The sequence below is a fragment of the Zonotrichia albicollis genome, chromosome 7 (genome assembly GCF_047830755.1).
Source record: "Zonotrichia albicollis isolate bZonAlb1 chromosome 7, bZonAlb1.hap1, whole genome shotgun sequence".
Lineage (NCBI taxonomy): Eukaryota > Metazoa > Chordata > Aves > Passeriformes > Passerellidae > Zonotrichia > Zonotrichia albicollis.
The window spans coordinates 44,910,934-44,928,459 of record NC_133825.1 but is presented as its reverse complement, the minus strand read 5'-3'; the positions used below and the strand labels follow the sequence as shown (position 1 = coordinate 44,928,459).

The window sequence follows — 17,526 nt, the reverse complement described above, 5'->3', positions numbered from 1 at the left end:
TGACAGATGCAAATCCGTTGGGAAGAGTCAGTTTGCCTCACCTGCTCCCCAGGGAGGGAAAATCTGCACAAGGTGAGCTGACCTGGCAGGGGCTGTGCAGGCTGGAGCTGGGATTATCACCTGCTCTTGGATGTGCCGTGGATGTGCTTGTCAGTACCTAAACCATCCCCTGTCAGGCCACCAGAGCATCTCACAATTACATTTGCCCAGACAGCCTAATTTTATTTTCAAGTGTGTGATTGTGAGGATGGAAACTAGGTGCTGCCAAATGTTTGTCTCCAGGACACTGTGCTATGTATTTGCCTCTCCTTGTAGTGATCTTTTCTGGTCAGAATGGGTGTAAAATGCCACCAGACAGAGCAGCAATGATTCCCACCTGCTCTGTGCTGTTATAAATGAGTGCCCAGGAAAGCTGGACTGAAAAGCTGCCTGCTGCTGCACAGGGGACAGACATAGCTGTTATTTTTGCTTTGTTATTGTGCACTGGCAGTCTCCTGCAGAAGCTATGTTGGGTTATAGATTGGTATTTAATGCTCCCCACTCACACTGGTATGAGGGACTTCAGTTCTCTTACTGGAAGGGTCATGCTGAATGCTGGAGCATCCAAAAGCTGCTCCAACCACTCCAGGGTGTGGAAGGCTCTGAATCAGGGGGCAGTGGCCATATCTTTACTCTCCCAGCTTCATCCTTGGAATAGGGAATGGAGCAGAGCTTGGAGCAGGGACGAGATGTGCTTGTTTTGGGGGGTGAGTCTGGTAAAGTGAATCTTCTGGGAGCACAGCTGGGAAAGGCACAGGCTGGCATTTCACACTATGAAGTGTGGCTTTCTGAAAGGATCTGGTCTCTCTAGGTTGGTGACTCCTCATTTGCTGGGTCTGCTGTACCTGCACAGATTTGGACCAGATGATCATTGCAGGTCCCTTCCAACTGAAATGTTCTGTTCCATATCAATGAAGCACTGAGGATCCTTTTTTATCTTGAAGCAACAGGATGCTGCAGTCTTCCTGCCCAATGACAGCAGCAGGAGAGATGATGCATTGTGCATAATTCCTGTTTCATTTCCTCAATACACAGTGCATACATCACTGTGCTGGCAGCTGGGCCATTAAGAACTACCCAAGAGCTGCCTCCAATATATCACATACATGAAAGGGTGATATTAGGAGGACTTTAATGTCATATGATGATGCCCTGGAATTGTTTGTCAGACTCCTGTTTTGGATTGGTCTGAGGTTAAAGCCTGGCTGCCACACAATGTAATTCACACTGTCTTTCTGTTCAGAGTTTACTACCTGAAGTCATGCATTTAGGGAAAGTGAATGATGATAAAGTACAGGAATATATTTAACCTTAACTGTTATTAAATGATAGCTCTTCTCACTGCTTCAGCTGTCAGTGATCAAATAGATACTTGCTAATGACTTCTGCTTTTAAATTATGTGTTGAAACTTCTGAAATTCATCAGAGGCAGTCATGCTAACATTTTTATAGCAGTAAAAAAGGACAGCTAGGGTTGGAGGAGGGGATTAGGCACTTGCAAATCATTTAGCAGAACAAGTCACTAAAAACCCCACATTCCTGCCCAAGAGCTGTGCTTTGGGCCATGGGCCCCAGAGCTCAAGGAGGGGGTTTTAGTGAGGTGTGCCAGTAGAACGAGCAGGAAGGACTGTCCTGTCACAGGATCAGTGCCAGCCAGGGTAACCTGAGCTGTTCCTTAGGTTTACAAGGGTTTTTTCTCCTCCTGTACCCATGCAGCCTTTGAGCAGTGCACTCAGGGCACGGGGATTGGGTCAGCAATGTCTCTCTGCTGCCTCCTCTTCAAAGACAAATTATCTTGTGTGGCGGACAGGCATGACTTGAACTGGCAGCACTGCTCTGCTCAAGACACCAGGGCATTAGGTATGCTGAAGGACAGGGGTTAAAGCTTTCTTGGTATTCCTCAAATGTGTCATTTTATTTTGGCATTGATGACTCTCCTGTAATTCTGTTTGTCTGCAAGCCCCAAAGCAAGTTGTCTGTCCCTGGAGCTGGCACAGGAGAGCGGGAGATGGGAATTCTGCTGGTGGCTGACCATCCTGTGCAGCTGAGACCCTCACCATAGGGTTTTTTGGAAGCTCACAGCTCTCAGACATTGCCTGAGATTTGGCTTTACTCCTATTCATTCATAAACCAGGAGCTAACAAACACCATTTGCCCTTTTTTGTTTTCTGTGTTTTTATGGTGAGATGGAAAAGAAATTCTTCTGGGGGTGGTGTTTATTCAAAAATAGCATATTTTTGTTTCAAATAATTGGAATTACCCAAACCTACAAGCTTGCCCTGTCCTTTGCTAAAACTGACAGCAGCTGATTTTGCAATGAGGCTGTCTTTCAAATGAAACCCAGTAGACAGACCCCTCATCTCATTTCTCCAAAGCTACAGAAGACTCATTTTCACTTTTGATTCAGGCTGGACTTGAATAGGTGACCTGTCTGAATGGGAAGGACTTTTCTAGTTGCTTCAATTGCTTACTTTACAGTTATTTTGATCTTGCTTCCTTTGATGTATTTCTACTGCTAACCTTTTTTTTAATGACACACAATTCAGTGTTTTTCTCAAATGCCTTGCCTTTACTGAGAAGCTCCTTGATACAAATCAGCCATTGTTGTATTAGGGAGAGGTTCAAAGCTATGCTTGATACTGCAGGGCAAGCTAATGGCTCAAAACCAGAATCACTACAAAGTGTAGGTGTCTTTTTCTTTTTTCATTCTTTTTATTTTTTTCCTCTCTGCTCAAAAAAAGAAAAAAAAAAAAGGCACAAAATGTATTCTCAGTAGTCAAGCATGCAGGAGGGGGAGGAGGTATTTATCACAGCAGCCTGAGTGCTGGAAAGGGACCATTTCAAAAGGACAGAGGATAAAAAGCCATGAATCAATATTGCTATGTGCCTTCTGCTGCTGTTTATTTGAATCCATTTGTTTTGCTGACATATTTCCCATGTGGCTGGCAATGCTATTTCCTTTGATAGCATCAGCAATTGATGTGTTGCGTTTGCTGTACAGCGAGGTGCATCACAGGCAAAGGGATGTCACTCTGCCTCTGCTCCCAGCTAAAAGGGCATGTTTCACCTTTATCTCCCAGCCCTGCCTGGTGGGCACTGGGTCCTTGCAGGGAATGAGCTGACAGACAGAGAACAAATTGCTGCTGACCAAGGGCACACTGATATTTTTGTCGCGCGAGAGCACTGGGATTCCCTGTGGTACAAATTCTCCTGGGATGAACCCACTGAGGTCTGGCAGGTCTGCTGGTGACACTGGGCACCAGGCAGTGGTGGGGAGATAATCCCTGGAGAGATCTTCTGTGAGGTTTTAAAGCTGGGAAGGACAACTGCATGAGAAGCCAGGCTGCTTCACTGGGTGGTGATGCTCCCTTTACTCGCCACATCTCCTTCCTATTGAAACAAATCCCTTAAATCTAATACAGCTTTCCATTTGCTGATGGAAGAGCTATAACAAATGGTGTATGTTTATTCAAAAGTTGTCTAAACCCACAAACCTAGAATGCAAAGTGTCTCAGGCATATTTTATGAAAAATCCTTTTGCTAGGACTTTTTTCTCCTGAGGAGCTGAGAAGCCTCAGAGGAAAAGAAAAACAATAATTATCTGCTGCTGTGGAATGCAACAGGTGCATCTGTGATTGGCCCATGTTAGCCGTTTCTAATTAATGGTCAATCACAGTCAAGCTGTCTCAGACTCTCTAAGAGTCACAAGCTTTTGTTATCATTCCATTCCTTTCCTTTCAAGCCTTCTGATGAAATCCTTTCTTCTATTCTTTTAGCATAGTTTTAATATAATATATATCATAAAATAATAAATCAGCCTTCTGAAATATGGAGTCAAGATTCCCATCTCCTCTCTCATCCTGGGCCCCCTGTGAATTCCACCACAGCAAAGAACTATAAAAGATGAAAATTTCACTAGGAACAGATTTGGCCACACTTTGAATAACAGAGAATTAATTTTTTAACATCAGCTTTGGGCTGGTGTTTTAACAAACCCACAGCTCCTATGAGAACATGCAGACAAGGTTTTGTTAAGCTGCAAACTAGGTTGATGTGTTGTGCAAAAGAAAGAGGAGAAAACTTCTGTTTGTCTGATTTCCTTTCAATGCATGTTCTGAGAAGATGACACTTCTGCTGAAAACTTCCCACTCAGGCATTAGTAATTTTAATGAATGACATACCATTTCATGTCAAAAAGGCATCTTGGTCCCTGTCATCGTTACTGGTGTGTGGAAAAAGCAATTATAGTCTCTTTCAAATTCAGCAAGGGAAGAACAGCTTTGCAATGAATCACAGAACTATTTATGTTTGTGGGGAGCACAGGGGAGAGTGGAGTGGCAATAGAAAACACTTTCTGTGTTCTGCCTGCTTTCAGTGACCTAGAAAAGCATTGGGTTTATTTTGGCTCTCCATAGTTACCAGAATATCCATTTTTCTCTTTTTGTTTTGTTTTGTTCTCAAAGCCTGGCACCTGCAGGAGGTGTTTTCTGAGCTCTTTGAGCATTGGATCAGTAAATGGGGAAGAGCACATCCTCTCTTTGTAAAAATGTGCAGTCTCCTATAGTTTTTTCCTATTCAGGAGCTGCTCAAAGGGACATACCTTTCAAACATAATTCTTGCTATTCAGTGAACAAAGCTGACGTTGAATATTGACCTCTTAAAGGGAATTCTTCCCTTTTCAACACAAAGCTGGTTGCATTCCAGCTCAGAATGGCTGCTGCTTCTGCTTTTTAAAGATGAAGAAGCAGACACCAACACAAAGGGACTTGAACTGCCACATGCTATTTGCCATTTACTTGAGTCTTGCTGTGCTCACTCATAGAGGAATTGTGAATCTCTGTTTTCAGAGCAGTGAGGGTGTGGAATCACACAAATAAACTGGCACGGTGAGGTTCAGCTTCAGGAGACTCCTCCTGTTGTCTGGATTGTTCTTCCTATTCTGCCCAACATCTGCTCAGTAAATTGTGCAGAGCAGAGATTTGTGCAGAGCAGAGCTGCCAGATTGCTCTCCTCTCTGGTGCTTGGTACAGCAGGGCCCTGGAACTGGGCATGTGTTTCCAACAGACTCCTGCAACAGATGATAAATGGCCTGAGTGTTGTGGTCCCTTCTACCCTGCTCCTGCTGGATCAGGCTGAATTCCATCAGGGCAATGTGGAGAGCCAGAGAGACTTTCTGGCAAGTTGCAGAGAAGGAAGAGCTTGTGCACAGCAGCCTGGGCACACTGGGACCCTGTAACCAGCTTTCCTGAAAGGAAGGATGTGCTGAACGGCAAACACAAGCTGTGGCACATCCCTCTCCTGACTGCCCAGAGCTGCCCAAAGTGCCTTTGCTTTTATCTGTGCAGCCAAGTTTTACTTCTGGTCAAAGCAGAGCACCAAGGGCAAGGTGGAGAGGGAAAAGGGCTTGTCATGGCTGAGCCTGATCTCCACAGAGCCAGCACGTGGAGGGGTTTCACAGCCTGACCTGTGAACCAAGAAAAGCTCCAGGAGCTCCTGACTTATCTGGGGTGAGTGTCCCAGACTGCTCACAATGCAAAGTGTTTGGGAAAAGAACACAGAAGCTTTCAGCATTTATTTAGGTGGCAATTTTGAATGTTTGAGTCCAAGGCAGCTTCCAGTTTTATAAATTTAAAAATCACCAGCCAATTTGTCTCTGGCATCCAGCCCACAAGTTAGCAGCTTTAGTTCATTGCAATGAGTTGAAGTTCCTAAGCTTTTCAAGAGTTCACAAACACTGAATTCTGAGCTCTGAGGCTTGTGGATGTAGCATTTCTTAGCAGGATCTGAAGCCTGTTCTCCTAAACCACATCTGACAGGTGAATGCAAGAGAGAAAATGTGGTTCCAGTGTGTATATTGAAAGCAGATGCAGCAAACTGAGTTCAGTGGCTCAGAAGGGGGTAGCTGCTGCAAAGATTGACACAGAAGATAAATTATGAGGTGCTATTTCTGGCCTCTAGCAAAAAGCAAGGTGGGTGATAGAAGATTGACTTGAAAACAATCACTTTAAATGATTTTGGAATTGTATGAGCTGGAGATGTGCTGCATTTCAGAAGCTGACCTAATTCCCCTTATTTTTGTCTTATGGGCTTTTCTTTACCTGTTTCACTTACAGAAGAAACCTTTAAAGAGAACTTAAAGTAATTTCTGTCTGTGAAAGTAACACATACGACAGGCTATTTGCAACCTCTTTTATTTAAGCTAGTTATTTAAGATTTCTAAGCATTTAATTTGCTTTGTCTGATTCTGTTAGTTCCTCTACAGTGATTTATTTATTTAGGCTTTGTGAGTTTTATTTTCTTTGTTTTATTTTTTTTACATAGACGTAAACTTCTTCTACAAAGCAGCAGATAAATGTTCACCTATAATGTGTTAATTCTCATTGTACCTCATCAGAGAATGCATGAAGGAAAAGTCTATGAAAGGTTCTTAGATTCAGCTGAGACTTTTTCTTTAACAGTGAAGTAGCCCCTTCTCTGCTTTCATTAATTATGCACTGCAGCAGTGAGTTTTGCAGGGAAATTTCCACATGCCTTAAGCCACACTAATGAACACACATAAAAAGAAGTGATATTATTGTTCCCCCTCCCTTTTATTTACTGTAAACAAAGCTGATTTTGTTTCTATTTCCTCCTGCATTGCTTTCCATTCACTGTGTTGTTTTGCAGCACCTCCACGATGGTTTTGATCCTGCGTGACATTTTCAGCTGATATTTATTAAAGAAATTGCAGCAATGATTTAAGCTATTTAAAAGCTTAGTCCCTCTGTTCTAGACTTAAGCATATGTCAAACTGGTGGTGTTTGGAATTAGGAATGCTATGCTGGCTCTGCTGCCACTATAATTCTGCCAGCAAAAGTTCTCCTGGTAAAGATTTATGACTTAGAAATTGTTGTCTAACAGCGAAACAGAACGGTTCTGACCACATGAATATAAAAGAGTATTTTCTTTGAATTCTGCTTTCACTTCAAGGAGACATGGATGAAGCCAAGTGGATAGGTCTTTGATTTAGAGATAAAATCTGTCCTGGTGAATCAGGCTTGAAGAAGGGAAGGAGCAGCTTGCAAGAGGGTGTGGCAAGAGCAGAGAAACTGATTGACCTGAGGCAGAATCTGTAAATGCTACTTATTACCGTGGAAAAACCAAAAAAACAGGATTGGAGTAGATATTTATTTGTAACATCAGAAGATGGCAATCAAAAGGTGCTTTAGTCCCAGACTCCTTTAAAAGCCCTCTTCTTGTATTCTTATTTCCTGATAAATTCTACCACTTCTTCAAATAGTTGATAGAAGAAAAGGTGTGAATTTAAAGCATGGCACAAAGAAAAAACCTCCTAGGAATGCTTCTGCCTTTTCTTAGCTTTTCTGCTGATATGCTGCCAGGAACTCCACATTTATTTTTATTTTTCATTCTGGCGTGAAGTCAGAATTAGTTTTCAATAATGCTCATCTATGATCTTGCTAGTTCATTGCTTTCTGTTATTACGTAGTGATATATGTGTCATTTGCATCTAAATTCCTCCAGTCTGTGGTGAATTTGGGACAAATCTGCTACTAGAAAAAAAAAAAAAATTGAAGCATAATTTTGATGGGAAAAGGCTGTGAATTGATTAATTCCCTTACTGGTGTAATCCAGCAGCTGGTCAAGGATCAGGACCTCACAGTGGCAGAGAAAGGAGATGTCTGTCCTTCCCAGACCTCACTATCAGACAATTAATGAATGGATACAGACAGGGAGGGAGGCAGAAGGACACATGAGCCGCTCTGAGTCACGGGGCTGCAGCAAACCCACAGCCGAACACTTAGGGATGCTATTGACGTAATGCCACGGGAGAATTAGGAGGATAATGAGGATAGTTTCACAGATACTTAGGGCTGCCTGGGAAAAAGCACAAAGGTGCCTAAGTGAGTGTTTTAACAAGTGGGAGATAAGGGCTTTTATCCTGAATGGATTAGAGGACGGAGTTGGTTTCCTGACACTTAATGAAAGACAAGAACTGCATCATAAAGAACCTTGAAAGTGAAGCTTCTGTGTGATACAATGGAGAAGAGGGTCCAGAAACCCAAGAGGGGTCTGAGATGGTTTAGGTTTGATGGATAAGGGGGGAACATAACCATGTATTTTAGGGGAAGGGAAAAAAAAAATAGGGCACTGTAAGAGAGGAAAGATCGGGAGAGCTGCACCTTTGGGGCATGGAGAGAGGGTGGATGCCAAAATGTCTCCTGAAGCACTTCTCAAGAAGGACCAGGCCAGGGCAGCAGCCAGCTGGGGTGATGGGACTTTGCCCGAGGAAGAGGAGGGATGGAGATAAGGCTGTGAGTCCAGAGGGAGAGTTAAAGGTGTCTTCGAGGTTTTTGATGTGCTGAGGTTGTACTGCTGCCAGGAAGGAAGGGAGGAGAGAAAGTTAAGGCAGGGACACAAACACAACATGGGCGGCGGAGGAGAGGCTGAAGGGAAGAAATAACTGAAGAAGTAGGAAGAAAATTAGAGAGTACTGAGCAAAGAAGCCAGACAAGACAAGATTGTGGGTGGTGGATGATGCCAGAGCTCTGGGCAGGCTGGAGAGGATGAGGCTGAAGCGCTGATAGAGAAGTTGATTAAGATAAGGCCACTTGCTGTGCTAGGAAGAGCAGTAATCATGAGGGCTAGAGGCTGGCATTTGTCTGCCTTTGATCCTTGAATAACAATGCATGAAAATCCCTTGCATTTTTTATTTCTGTGTTTAACCTTGTCTCTAAAACCTCTTGCATTTGTGTAATTCCTTTCACCCTGAAGTGTTTTACAGAGGGGGCATTAGTTTGGTCAGCAGAGATTTTGGATTGAACCAGAGCAGGTGTCAAATCTGGGCAATGCAGAATGGAAAGAGGGAAGCAGCATCAGGTCCCACAGAATACATGGGTGAACCTTCCTTTGAGAGTATTAAATTGAAAGCAGACAAAAAAACTGCTTTAAAAAAAAAAATTCTCTTTAAAGCCTTCCCCACCGTGACAACTTACACGGAAAAAAGTTTTAATGGACCAGTATCTCCTCTCTTACAGCCCTGGAAATAAAACAGTCAGGTTTAAAACTGAAGGCATGATGAATTCATGCATTATCTTCCAGCAGGAGGAACTATGGATGCTCTTTTTCCATTTCCTGAGAAAATACAAATAATGAGGAAGTCGATACCCAGTATCTGATAAAAAACAAAGACTGGGCACCCACTCTTTTGTTGCTGCACAATGGTAGCTTATGCCAGCCCAGATAAGTGCTGTGCAAATTATTTTCCAGAGTGCCTTAGATGTGAAAGCCAGTGAAAGATGTGATGAAGAAAGCTTCCCTGCTATCTGATTAAACAGTCCTAGAAAGGCCTGTTCTTGAAATAGCAAGAGAATTGCTGCTTGACACCTAAAGATTGTGCAAGACAGTAATCAGCAGCAGGGCTCTGCTTGGTAGGACAGCAAAACATTGTTCTGTGAGGAAGGTGCTGCTTGTTCTCTTCTCCTTTATGTATGGTTTTCATCTGTGCAGAGATCCTTTCTCCCCCCCCAGGATCCCTTCCCACATTTTCCCCTGAGAAATTCTATTGTGGCTATCACAGCTATATCCTAAACCTTCCAGTAATCTGCTGCTCACTATTGGCGAGGATGTATCACACCCACACAGCCATTACTGAAGCAAATCCCTGACTTACATTATAACTATTTCTGTTTTCCCGTGTTATTGCTCAGAAAGTGTCTGCTGCTCAGTGTTGAGCCCTGCAGATGACTGGCTCCACCTCTAGGCCAGTTACAGCTGGCTCTGCAGGGTGAGAGCTGTCCAAGCTCAGGTTTTTATTTTCGTTGAGGAGATATCAGACCAGAATGTTTTGTTGCATAGATGGCTCTCAGTTACAGGCATATTTCTACTTTTATACTTACCTGCCTGAAGTCTAGGAGGAAGGAAAGTTTTCACTCTATTCACCCTTATAATGAAAAAGTCACAAATATTTCCTAAGCTTCATACATAAATATGTTGATAACATCCCTTTAAAAAAAGGTTCCTGACTACTAAGAGAATCCTATTGATATCAGATAATATCAAAATACTTTTCTTTTTTTTTTTCAAATGACCACAGTTCTCATGCTTTTTTACCCAACACATCCTTATATTTGCATTCTCAGCGAAAAAAACTGGAAAGGAAAACATGAGTTTAAGATTAAAGCTCAAAAACTTTGTGAGATTCTCTGAAAATGTCACTTAATGACTTAATGCATGCACTAATGCACCTTATTTTACTGGAACCAAAGTTTTCACAAACTCTCACATACTCTCTGAATACATTCTGAGAAAGAAATTAAATGCTTAATGACAAAATAAACAAAATCTACACTGGGAAGTCTAGAGTTTGCTTTTTGCTTTTGATAAATGGGTCGCTTTTAGAGATCTTACAAGAGATTGCACACCCGAGTGGAGGCAGAGGCTCAGCAGAAGATTATTGGGAGATAATGGAGCAAGTCAGATGAGAAAACATGATGAAACAGCAGAAAATTTACATGCTGTTTTGCTTCTTCCTTTTGCATTAATAAAGCTGAAGCTTTTGTGTTTATTTCCAAATGCTGCCTGTTGCTGGATGTACCCATGTGCTGGATGACCTTCCCATTCCTGTGGTGCCAGCTGTGGGCAGCTAATGCCAGGCTGGGAAACAGCACTGAGCACATTTTCAGAGTCCTTTCTGTTGCTTGCACTGGCCCAGTGTCATCCAGATTCACAGAATTCACAGAATCACTGGGTTGGAAGAGACCTGCAAGATCATCGAGTCCAACCCAGCCTCAACACCTCAACTCAACCCTGGCCCCCAGTGCCACATCCAGGCTTTGTTAAACACACCCAGGGATGGGGACTGCACCACTTCCCTGGGCAGCCATTCCAGAACTTTATCACCCTTTCTGTAAAAAACTTTTTCCTGATATCCAGCCCCTATTTCCCTTGAGGCTGTGTGCTCTGGTTATGTCAGTGCTGCTGGAGACAGAGCCCAGCCCCAGCTGAGCACAGGCACCTTTCAGGAGCTGTGAGAGTGATGGGGGCAGCCCTGAGTCTCCTTTGCTCCAGGCTGAGCCCCCCCCAGCTCCCTCAGGGGTTCCTCTCAGGGTTTGTGTTCCCAGCCCCTCACCAGCCCTCATTGATAAATGAGGCTGGCTGACCAAAGGCCCAGAAAACAGCCAAAATAAGGTCATTAATGAATAGCAGGCAATATATTTTATTATTTAACCTGACACCCTTTGATATTGACTTATGGGACAGAATAGTCTGGTCATGCCTGTAGTTAGAAGCATTAACACAAATGTGCTTGTAGTGCAATTACACTAAAAGAATTGTGCTTTGTCTTGGTGCAAGAGCAAAATACAGTCTTGTTTTACAGGGTACACACACCTCCCACCCTGCAGCCCTCGGGGCTGGGCTCAGGACACTGATTTATGTGCCTGACTGATGTGACAGAGCATCCAGAGCTGCTCAGGGTGGCTGTGCCCTGGGGACACGGCTGGGCAGGGCTCTCCTGTCCTCTGCTCCCATGGGCCAAACACTGAGCTCTTCTCATATGCAGGAACTTGGTGACAGAGACCTTGAGATAATCCTGTTAAATAATTTATGAGGGAGGAACATGTCTGGACTTGGCAGAGAAAGGTGACAGGGCATACACAGCATAGGGCAGGTATGGAGTGAACCTTAAGCTCGGAGCTTAAACAGGGCACTGGTTTTATGGGAATCTAACAGAGGCTGGTCTTGCTAATTAGGGTAAATTAGTGTATTCTGGGCCCTCACACCAGGCACAGATGATGCAGGGAATGGGACCACTAGTGGGGAAACTGGAAAAACTTCAGTGCACATTCTCCTGTAGTCATTGTGCTCTTTTAATATCTTGCTGGAGAGAGCATTCAGACAGAGAGAGGAGAGCTGGTTTGAATATACATTTTCATTTTAAACATTTTCACACAGCTCTGAGTCCTATCCTCTTTGTAAGGCTGAGAAGTAGGAATACAGCCTTGCTGAAGGACAGAAGCAGACACACTTGAGCCTTATTTAAAACTATCCCACGTAGCCCAAGTGCAAATTATTAAGCTGAGTTTTTGCACCCAGGGTACCAGAAGCAGACCATGGAGTGTCCCTTTAGCTTATTTCAGGAGAATATGATCTGATTTGACTCTGTATTTATGTTCCGCCCTGCAAAGCAGCTCTGTGGGACAGCACAGGGAAAGGACAGACATCCCCGGAGTACCCATGTTCAGCTTTGATCAGAGCTCACATCTACCCTGCTGTTCCCTGCTGTTCCCTGGCTGTTCCCTGACTGTGTGCTTCTCTTCTCCACCAAAGGCACTCTGCTGGCACCTGGCATGAGCACACTCCTGCTGTCTTGATGGGGATTAGCTGGAATTTCCTTTGTTCACAATAGACCTTCTGCCTGTGGAAGATGGCAAGGATTATTCCTCTTCAGGCAGGTTTCTGCTTGTGCTCTGACACTTTCCATCGAGGTCAGAAATTGATAGTGCTGGTCAAACATGTTAACAATCTTTATTTCCCAAAGACTTATCACATAAAAATGTGTTTTTCTATTTTTTTCCTTGCTTAGGCAGAGACCAACTGAGATATCATGAAATGAAAGACTGTATATAGTCAGTGTTCACAAATTACATGTAGGCAAGAAACACCAAGGATGGTGTCTCCATCCCATTTTCAGGAAAACTTTACACTGATCAGCTTGCCCAAAGTGGGAGTTGTGCTGTTGAAGAGGTATGCCACAAATTGCCAGTCTGCCATGGGACTTTCAGTCCCCTGTGCCTGAGAAAATCATCAATTGTCAAAATATGTCTCAAAAATAACGACGCCTAAACTTCCTTGTAGGTTTATCCGCTCTCTGCCAGCTCTCAGCAAGGGGCTGTCTTATTAAGCATTGAAAGAGCTGTGTTCTGTGCTCCTCCTGACACACTGCTATTTAAGGCTCTGCCTAGCGATAATTTTTCTTTCTGGTTGGAATTATTTTCTTTTTTTTTAATTTGATTTTTAGAACCAAAGCTATAAATCTGAAAAGCATTTTACACTCTGTGTTAGGGCTAGATTGAAATCCCATTGAAATCAATGAAAGCTTTCCTACTGACTGCAGTGGGATTGGTGCTTGGGAAATCAGGAAGAAATGTCTTTTGAAATAAGAATTGTATCCATGTCATAATGTTTATTACCAGTAGCAGGAAATAAACCAAAACACACACATCTTTTCCCAACATGCCTCATATATCATTTAACTGCTACCTATATATACCCAACTGGGACACAGAATGCAGAAACAGCTCTTCTGGGCTACCTAATAATTCTGCTCTGTATCGATGAGAAAAACAAAATTCCCTTATCTGATTGATACAAATGTTCATAAAATTACACAAGAGAAAACATCCAGCAAGTGTTCCAGTCTGCTTCTGAGAACCTGGAAGGAAAAGCTTCCTTGTAGTCTCGTTTCTGTGAAGTTCTGTGTAGAAAATATTTCTTTAATGCCTCACACTTTCCATGGACAGGTACTGTGAGGAAATTTAAATTTGCAGCAGAGCTTGTGGCTGTGACCTGGTTATCAGAAGCTGTGAGCCAGAAAAAAAAAATTAAAAAAAAAAGAAAGAGAAAAAAGATATGATGAAGATGTAAAAACCACTTGTGATACTTGTCTGGGTAATTACATGCAGATCCTGGAGACTGAAATGAAAGTGTGACATCTGCATGTTACTTTGTCATCAAAATTGCTGCAGTCTACTGACGAGCTCGTTACAATAGAGACAAGCCTCGAGTCTCTGGGGATGTTACAGAGACGTGAGGATCCTCAGGTCTTGTCAGAACTGAATTTTTATGTGGTATTCTCAGCTAACAGTGAAAATAATTATAGTTATGGTATTTCAAAACCCTAACTTTGCCAAGGCAGTATTTAAAGCCTGAGTCAAATTTTCACATGCTGACGAGGAAAAAAGGAAGCGGTGCAGAGAAGTCTCTGTGCAAAAACAAGCGCTGCTGCAGTGATGAGCCCTTTGATAGTGCCTTTATCAGCGTGCAGGCGTGTTTGGAATAGTGTGAGAGCCATGGATGGCTGTTGCAGCTTGTTCTTTGCCTTATGGGAGGCAAGAAAGAGCTTCTTGTTTGGTTGGTAAGATGAGCTGCCGGCTTGCACAAGGCAGTGAAGTATTTCCTAAGCTTTCCTGGATTCCTGCCACACGGAAGTGCAGTGAGTGTAGTCACAGTGAATGGAACCTTGTGAAAAGGAATTAGAAGGGCAAGGTACCTTTAAAGATTGTGGCAAAAACCCCCAGCCAGCAAACCAAACCAAACCAACCCAAACCAACCCAACCCAACACAAACCAACCCAACCCAAACCAAACCAAACCAAATGAAACCAACCCAAATCAAACCAACCCAAACTAAACCCTCAGCTGTTCAGTAAATTACAGAGATGGCTGCAGAAATAGGTGCGGGCAGTGAGAGAGTATGAAAGAGAAGACATTTTAGAACCGAACATGAAAAGCATTAATTCTAGAACTGAAAAATGCTGTGTTTGTCCGTTGCTCTTAGATGTTAGCATAAGCACTTTTGAAATGAGCAAAACAAAGATAAAACTGTGCTGATAAGAGTAAGTTTCTGGTTCCTCCTCAGCTCGTGATGTTTTCAAACACTGGCAAGCAATCAGAGCCCCACTCCTGAGATCAGCAAGAGCAGATGAGTGGGAGGCTACAGTGGAGTTGCTCTGAGGGTTGAGAACACAAACATGCCTCGAAGAAGTGAAGATATGCAAACTCCATTTACTTTTCTGTGTGGTTATCGGAGTTGTGGTTATCAACACTTAGCTGAGATGGAAATGGTTTGCTGCTTTAGCTTTCCAAGTTTAACATCCATTATAAATGACTCTACTGATACCTGCATCACCCTGCACATCCAAGTTACTAAACACAGGTTGCAGCAGAGTGAACAGAAATGTCCTGTCTGTTCTCTTTCCAGGTGTGGGAAAGGTGTGGATAGAAACAAACCAGCAGCCAGAGCAGGTCTGTGAATTTGCTGAAGCTGTAATCTGAGATCTATGCATGATGTACCAAATCAGCGTGTGGACTCTGAGACCAAATTGTGACTGGTTGGGGTTTACCAAGATGGAAAATGGAGAGAAATGTCTGCTGGTTTGAACAGAGCATTGATGTTCAAGGTGTGATTTTACATCTAAGGAAAACACTCTTAGCTCAAAAATGTTCTAAGAACTAAATGTACTTAGTTCAAAAATGTACACCCCATGCAATAGGGACAAACTGTTTTCATCACCTGCCTTTATCAAAGCAACTTGAGTTGGTTCCACACTGCTGTGAAATCAGCAGCATCTTCTGCTTTTATAAAACAGAACAACTTTGTTTCATGCTAAAATAGAACCTGGTGTTTCTACTTGGGAAAAAGATGGTGTTCTTTTCACTTTTTATGAGACATTTTGGAAAGAAGGCTCGCCTTTGATTTTATCTACATTTTTCACAGTGCCCAGGTGAAAATGAAAATAAAACTTAAAGTAAGTGTACTTGAAGGCAAGTAGGCAATATTATCACAGGACCATGGAATGTGAAGGGGTTGGGAGGGACCTTAAGGATCATCTAGTCCCAACCCTGCTGCCATGAACAAGGACATCTTCCACTAGACCAAGTTGCTCAAGGATCTTCCAAAGTGTCCCTGGACACTGCCAGCGATGGGGAATCCATGATTTCCGTGGGCAACCTGTTCCAGTGTCTCACCACACTCACAAAAAGAATTTCTTCCTAATATCTGACCGAAATTTCTCCTCTTTCAATTTGTATCCATTACTCCTTGTCCTATAACTACAGTTGTTGGCAAAGAGCATAATAAAAATACTTTTTAATTGTTATATTGTTTATTGCAAGACGAACGGGTTTATACGTTATTTGCGCAGGTTATTCCCCTTACTAACAGGAGAAGGGAAGGGAGCAGCGCTGTGCAGGCACTTCACAGGAACAGGCTGGGCTGGAAGGGACTTTAAGGATGGTTTGTTGCCAAGCCCCTCATGGGCAGGGACACCTCGCAGGGTGGCGGTGGTGCCGAGGAGCGGGGACAGGCTGTGACAAGCGACATCCCGACTGTCTTCCGTCCCTTTTCCTGAGCGGGCCCCTCACGGCCGTCGCGCTCCCGCCAGGGGGCGCTGTGGGCACGGGGCCCGCTCTCAGCGCGGGCCCTGCCGGAGCCTCCCCGCTGCAGACAAACCTTCCCTGCCCTCGGGGAACCGTGAAGAGCGAACCCCGCGCGCGACCGGGGACGGAGCCCGAACCGGCCGCGCCTCTTTCCGCGCCCCGGCAGTCGCTCCGCCCCGCAAGACTACATCCCCCAGCATGCCCCGCGGCGGTGCCGCCCGGCGCGGCTGCCGCCTTCCGCCCGGCGCGAAGTGTCGCGCGGCGCGGCCGGAGCTGGGCTGGGGCCCGGGCCGAGCCCGCCGAGCCCCGCCGGGCCTGAGGCGGCGGCAATGGGCGGCGGGCGCTGATCCCGCCCCGCTCCCGCAGCCAGGCGCCCGCCATGGAGGAGGAGAGCATGGAAGAGGAAGGCGGCGGCGAGGCCATGATGGACGACCAGAACCACAACAACTGGGGCGCGGGCGGTTACGGGCGGCACCTGCTCGGCGAGCGGCTGCTGCCGCCGGCCGGGCCGCCGCGCCCCTCGGGGCCCGAGCACAACGGAGCGGGGCTGCGGGGCTGCGAGCCGGGGGCTGCCGCCGGCAGGGTGGGGGCGGCCGGGGCCATCGCCGCCATCAACATCAGCGCCTCGACCTCCAAGTTCCGTGAGTGAGCCGGGCCTGGGCACGGGGGGGCCCCGCCTGCTGCTGTGCTGAACTCGCTGTGCTGAACCCGCTGCTCCGCTCTCCTCTGGGGCTCGGCTCTTTCCTACCTAGACCCGAGTCTCGCCTCGAGAGGTTCTCGAAGCGAAGTCAGACGGGTTAAGGCGCCTAGGAAGGCGAAAATAGCCTTTGCTCGCACAGCGCCCCAACTTCTGCTTTGCTTGTCACGGTGGCTGTGGCTGTAGAGCTGGGACAGTGAGCGTGGGCAGGGCTCTCGGTGCTGCTGGTTCTGAAGCCTTTTAGCTCAGACCTTTCCTATACACTTTGACTCTCAGCCTAGAAAAACCTAGAGGTGAATTGGAAACCTGTTTGGGATTGCTGCTGGCAGCTGTGGGCAGAGCCCCTGCAAGGGTCGTGCTGTCCCGGAAGGGACGAGTGTCTGCAAAGGGTTAATTTACCCAAGTTAGCCCCAAAAATATAATCATAACATCAGAGAATGGTTTGGGTTGAATCGTATAGTTCTAAGCCCAGGGGCACCTTCCTCTAGACCAGGTTGTTCAGAGCTCCATCCATCCTGGCCTTGGGAGTTCCAAAATGGCTTTTGTATGTAGCTTCTGACAAAAATGGCATTTTCTCCCTATTTTTTTCTATGTTAAGATCTAAGGAATGGAAGATATTTTGCTGTACATTTC

The 17,526-nt window shown here is 44.9% G+C and overlaps 1 protein-coding gene across 2 annotated transcripts in view; it reads left to right on the top strand.

Moving 5' to 3' along the window:
• Positions 1-16,411: 16,411 nt before the first annotated feature.
• The window catches only part of CACUL1 (CDK2 associated cullin domain 1), a 40,051-nt gene continuing 38,936 nt past the window's right edge, over positions 16,412-17,526 (top strand). The window contains exon 1 of one of the 2 annotated variants that reach the window (XM_074545304.1): positions 16,412-16,837. In XM_074545304.1, the coding sequence (XP_074401405.1) occupies positions 16,576-16,837 (262 nt within the window). In that variant the 5' untranslated portion in view covers positions 16,412-16,575. The remainder of the gene's footprint in view (positions 16,838-17,526) is intronic. The other variant, XM_005489873.3, reaches the window with a different exon arrangement.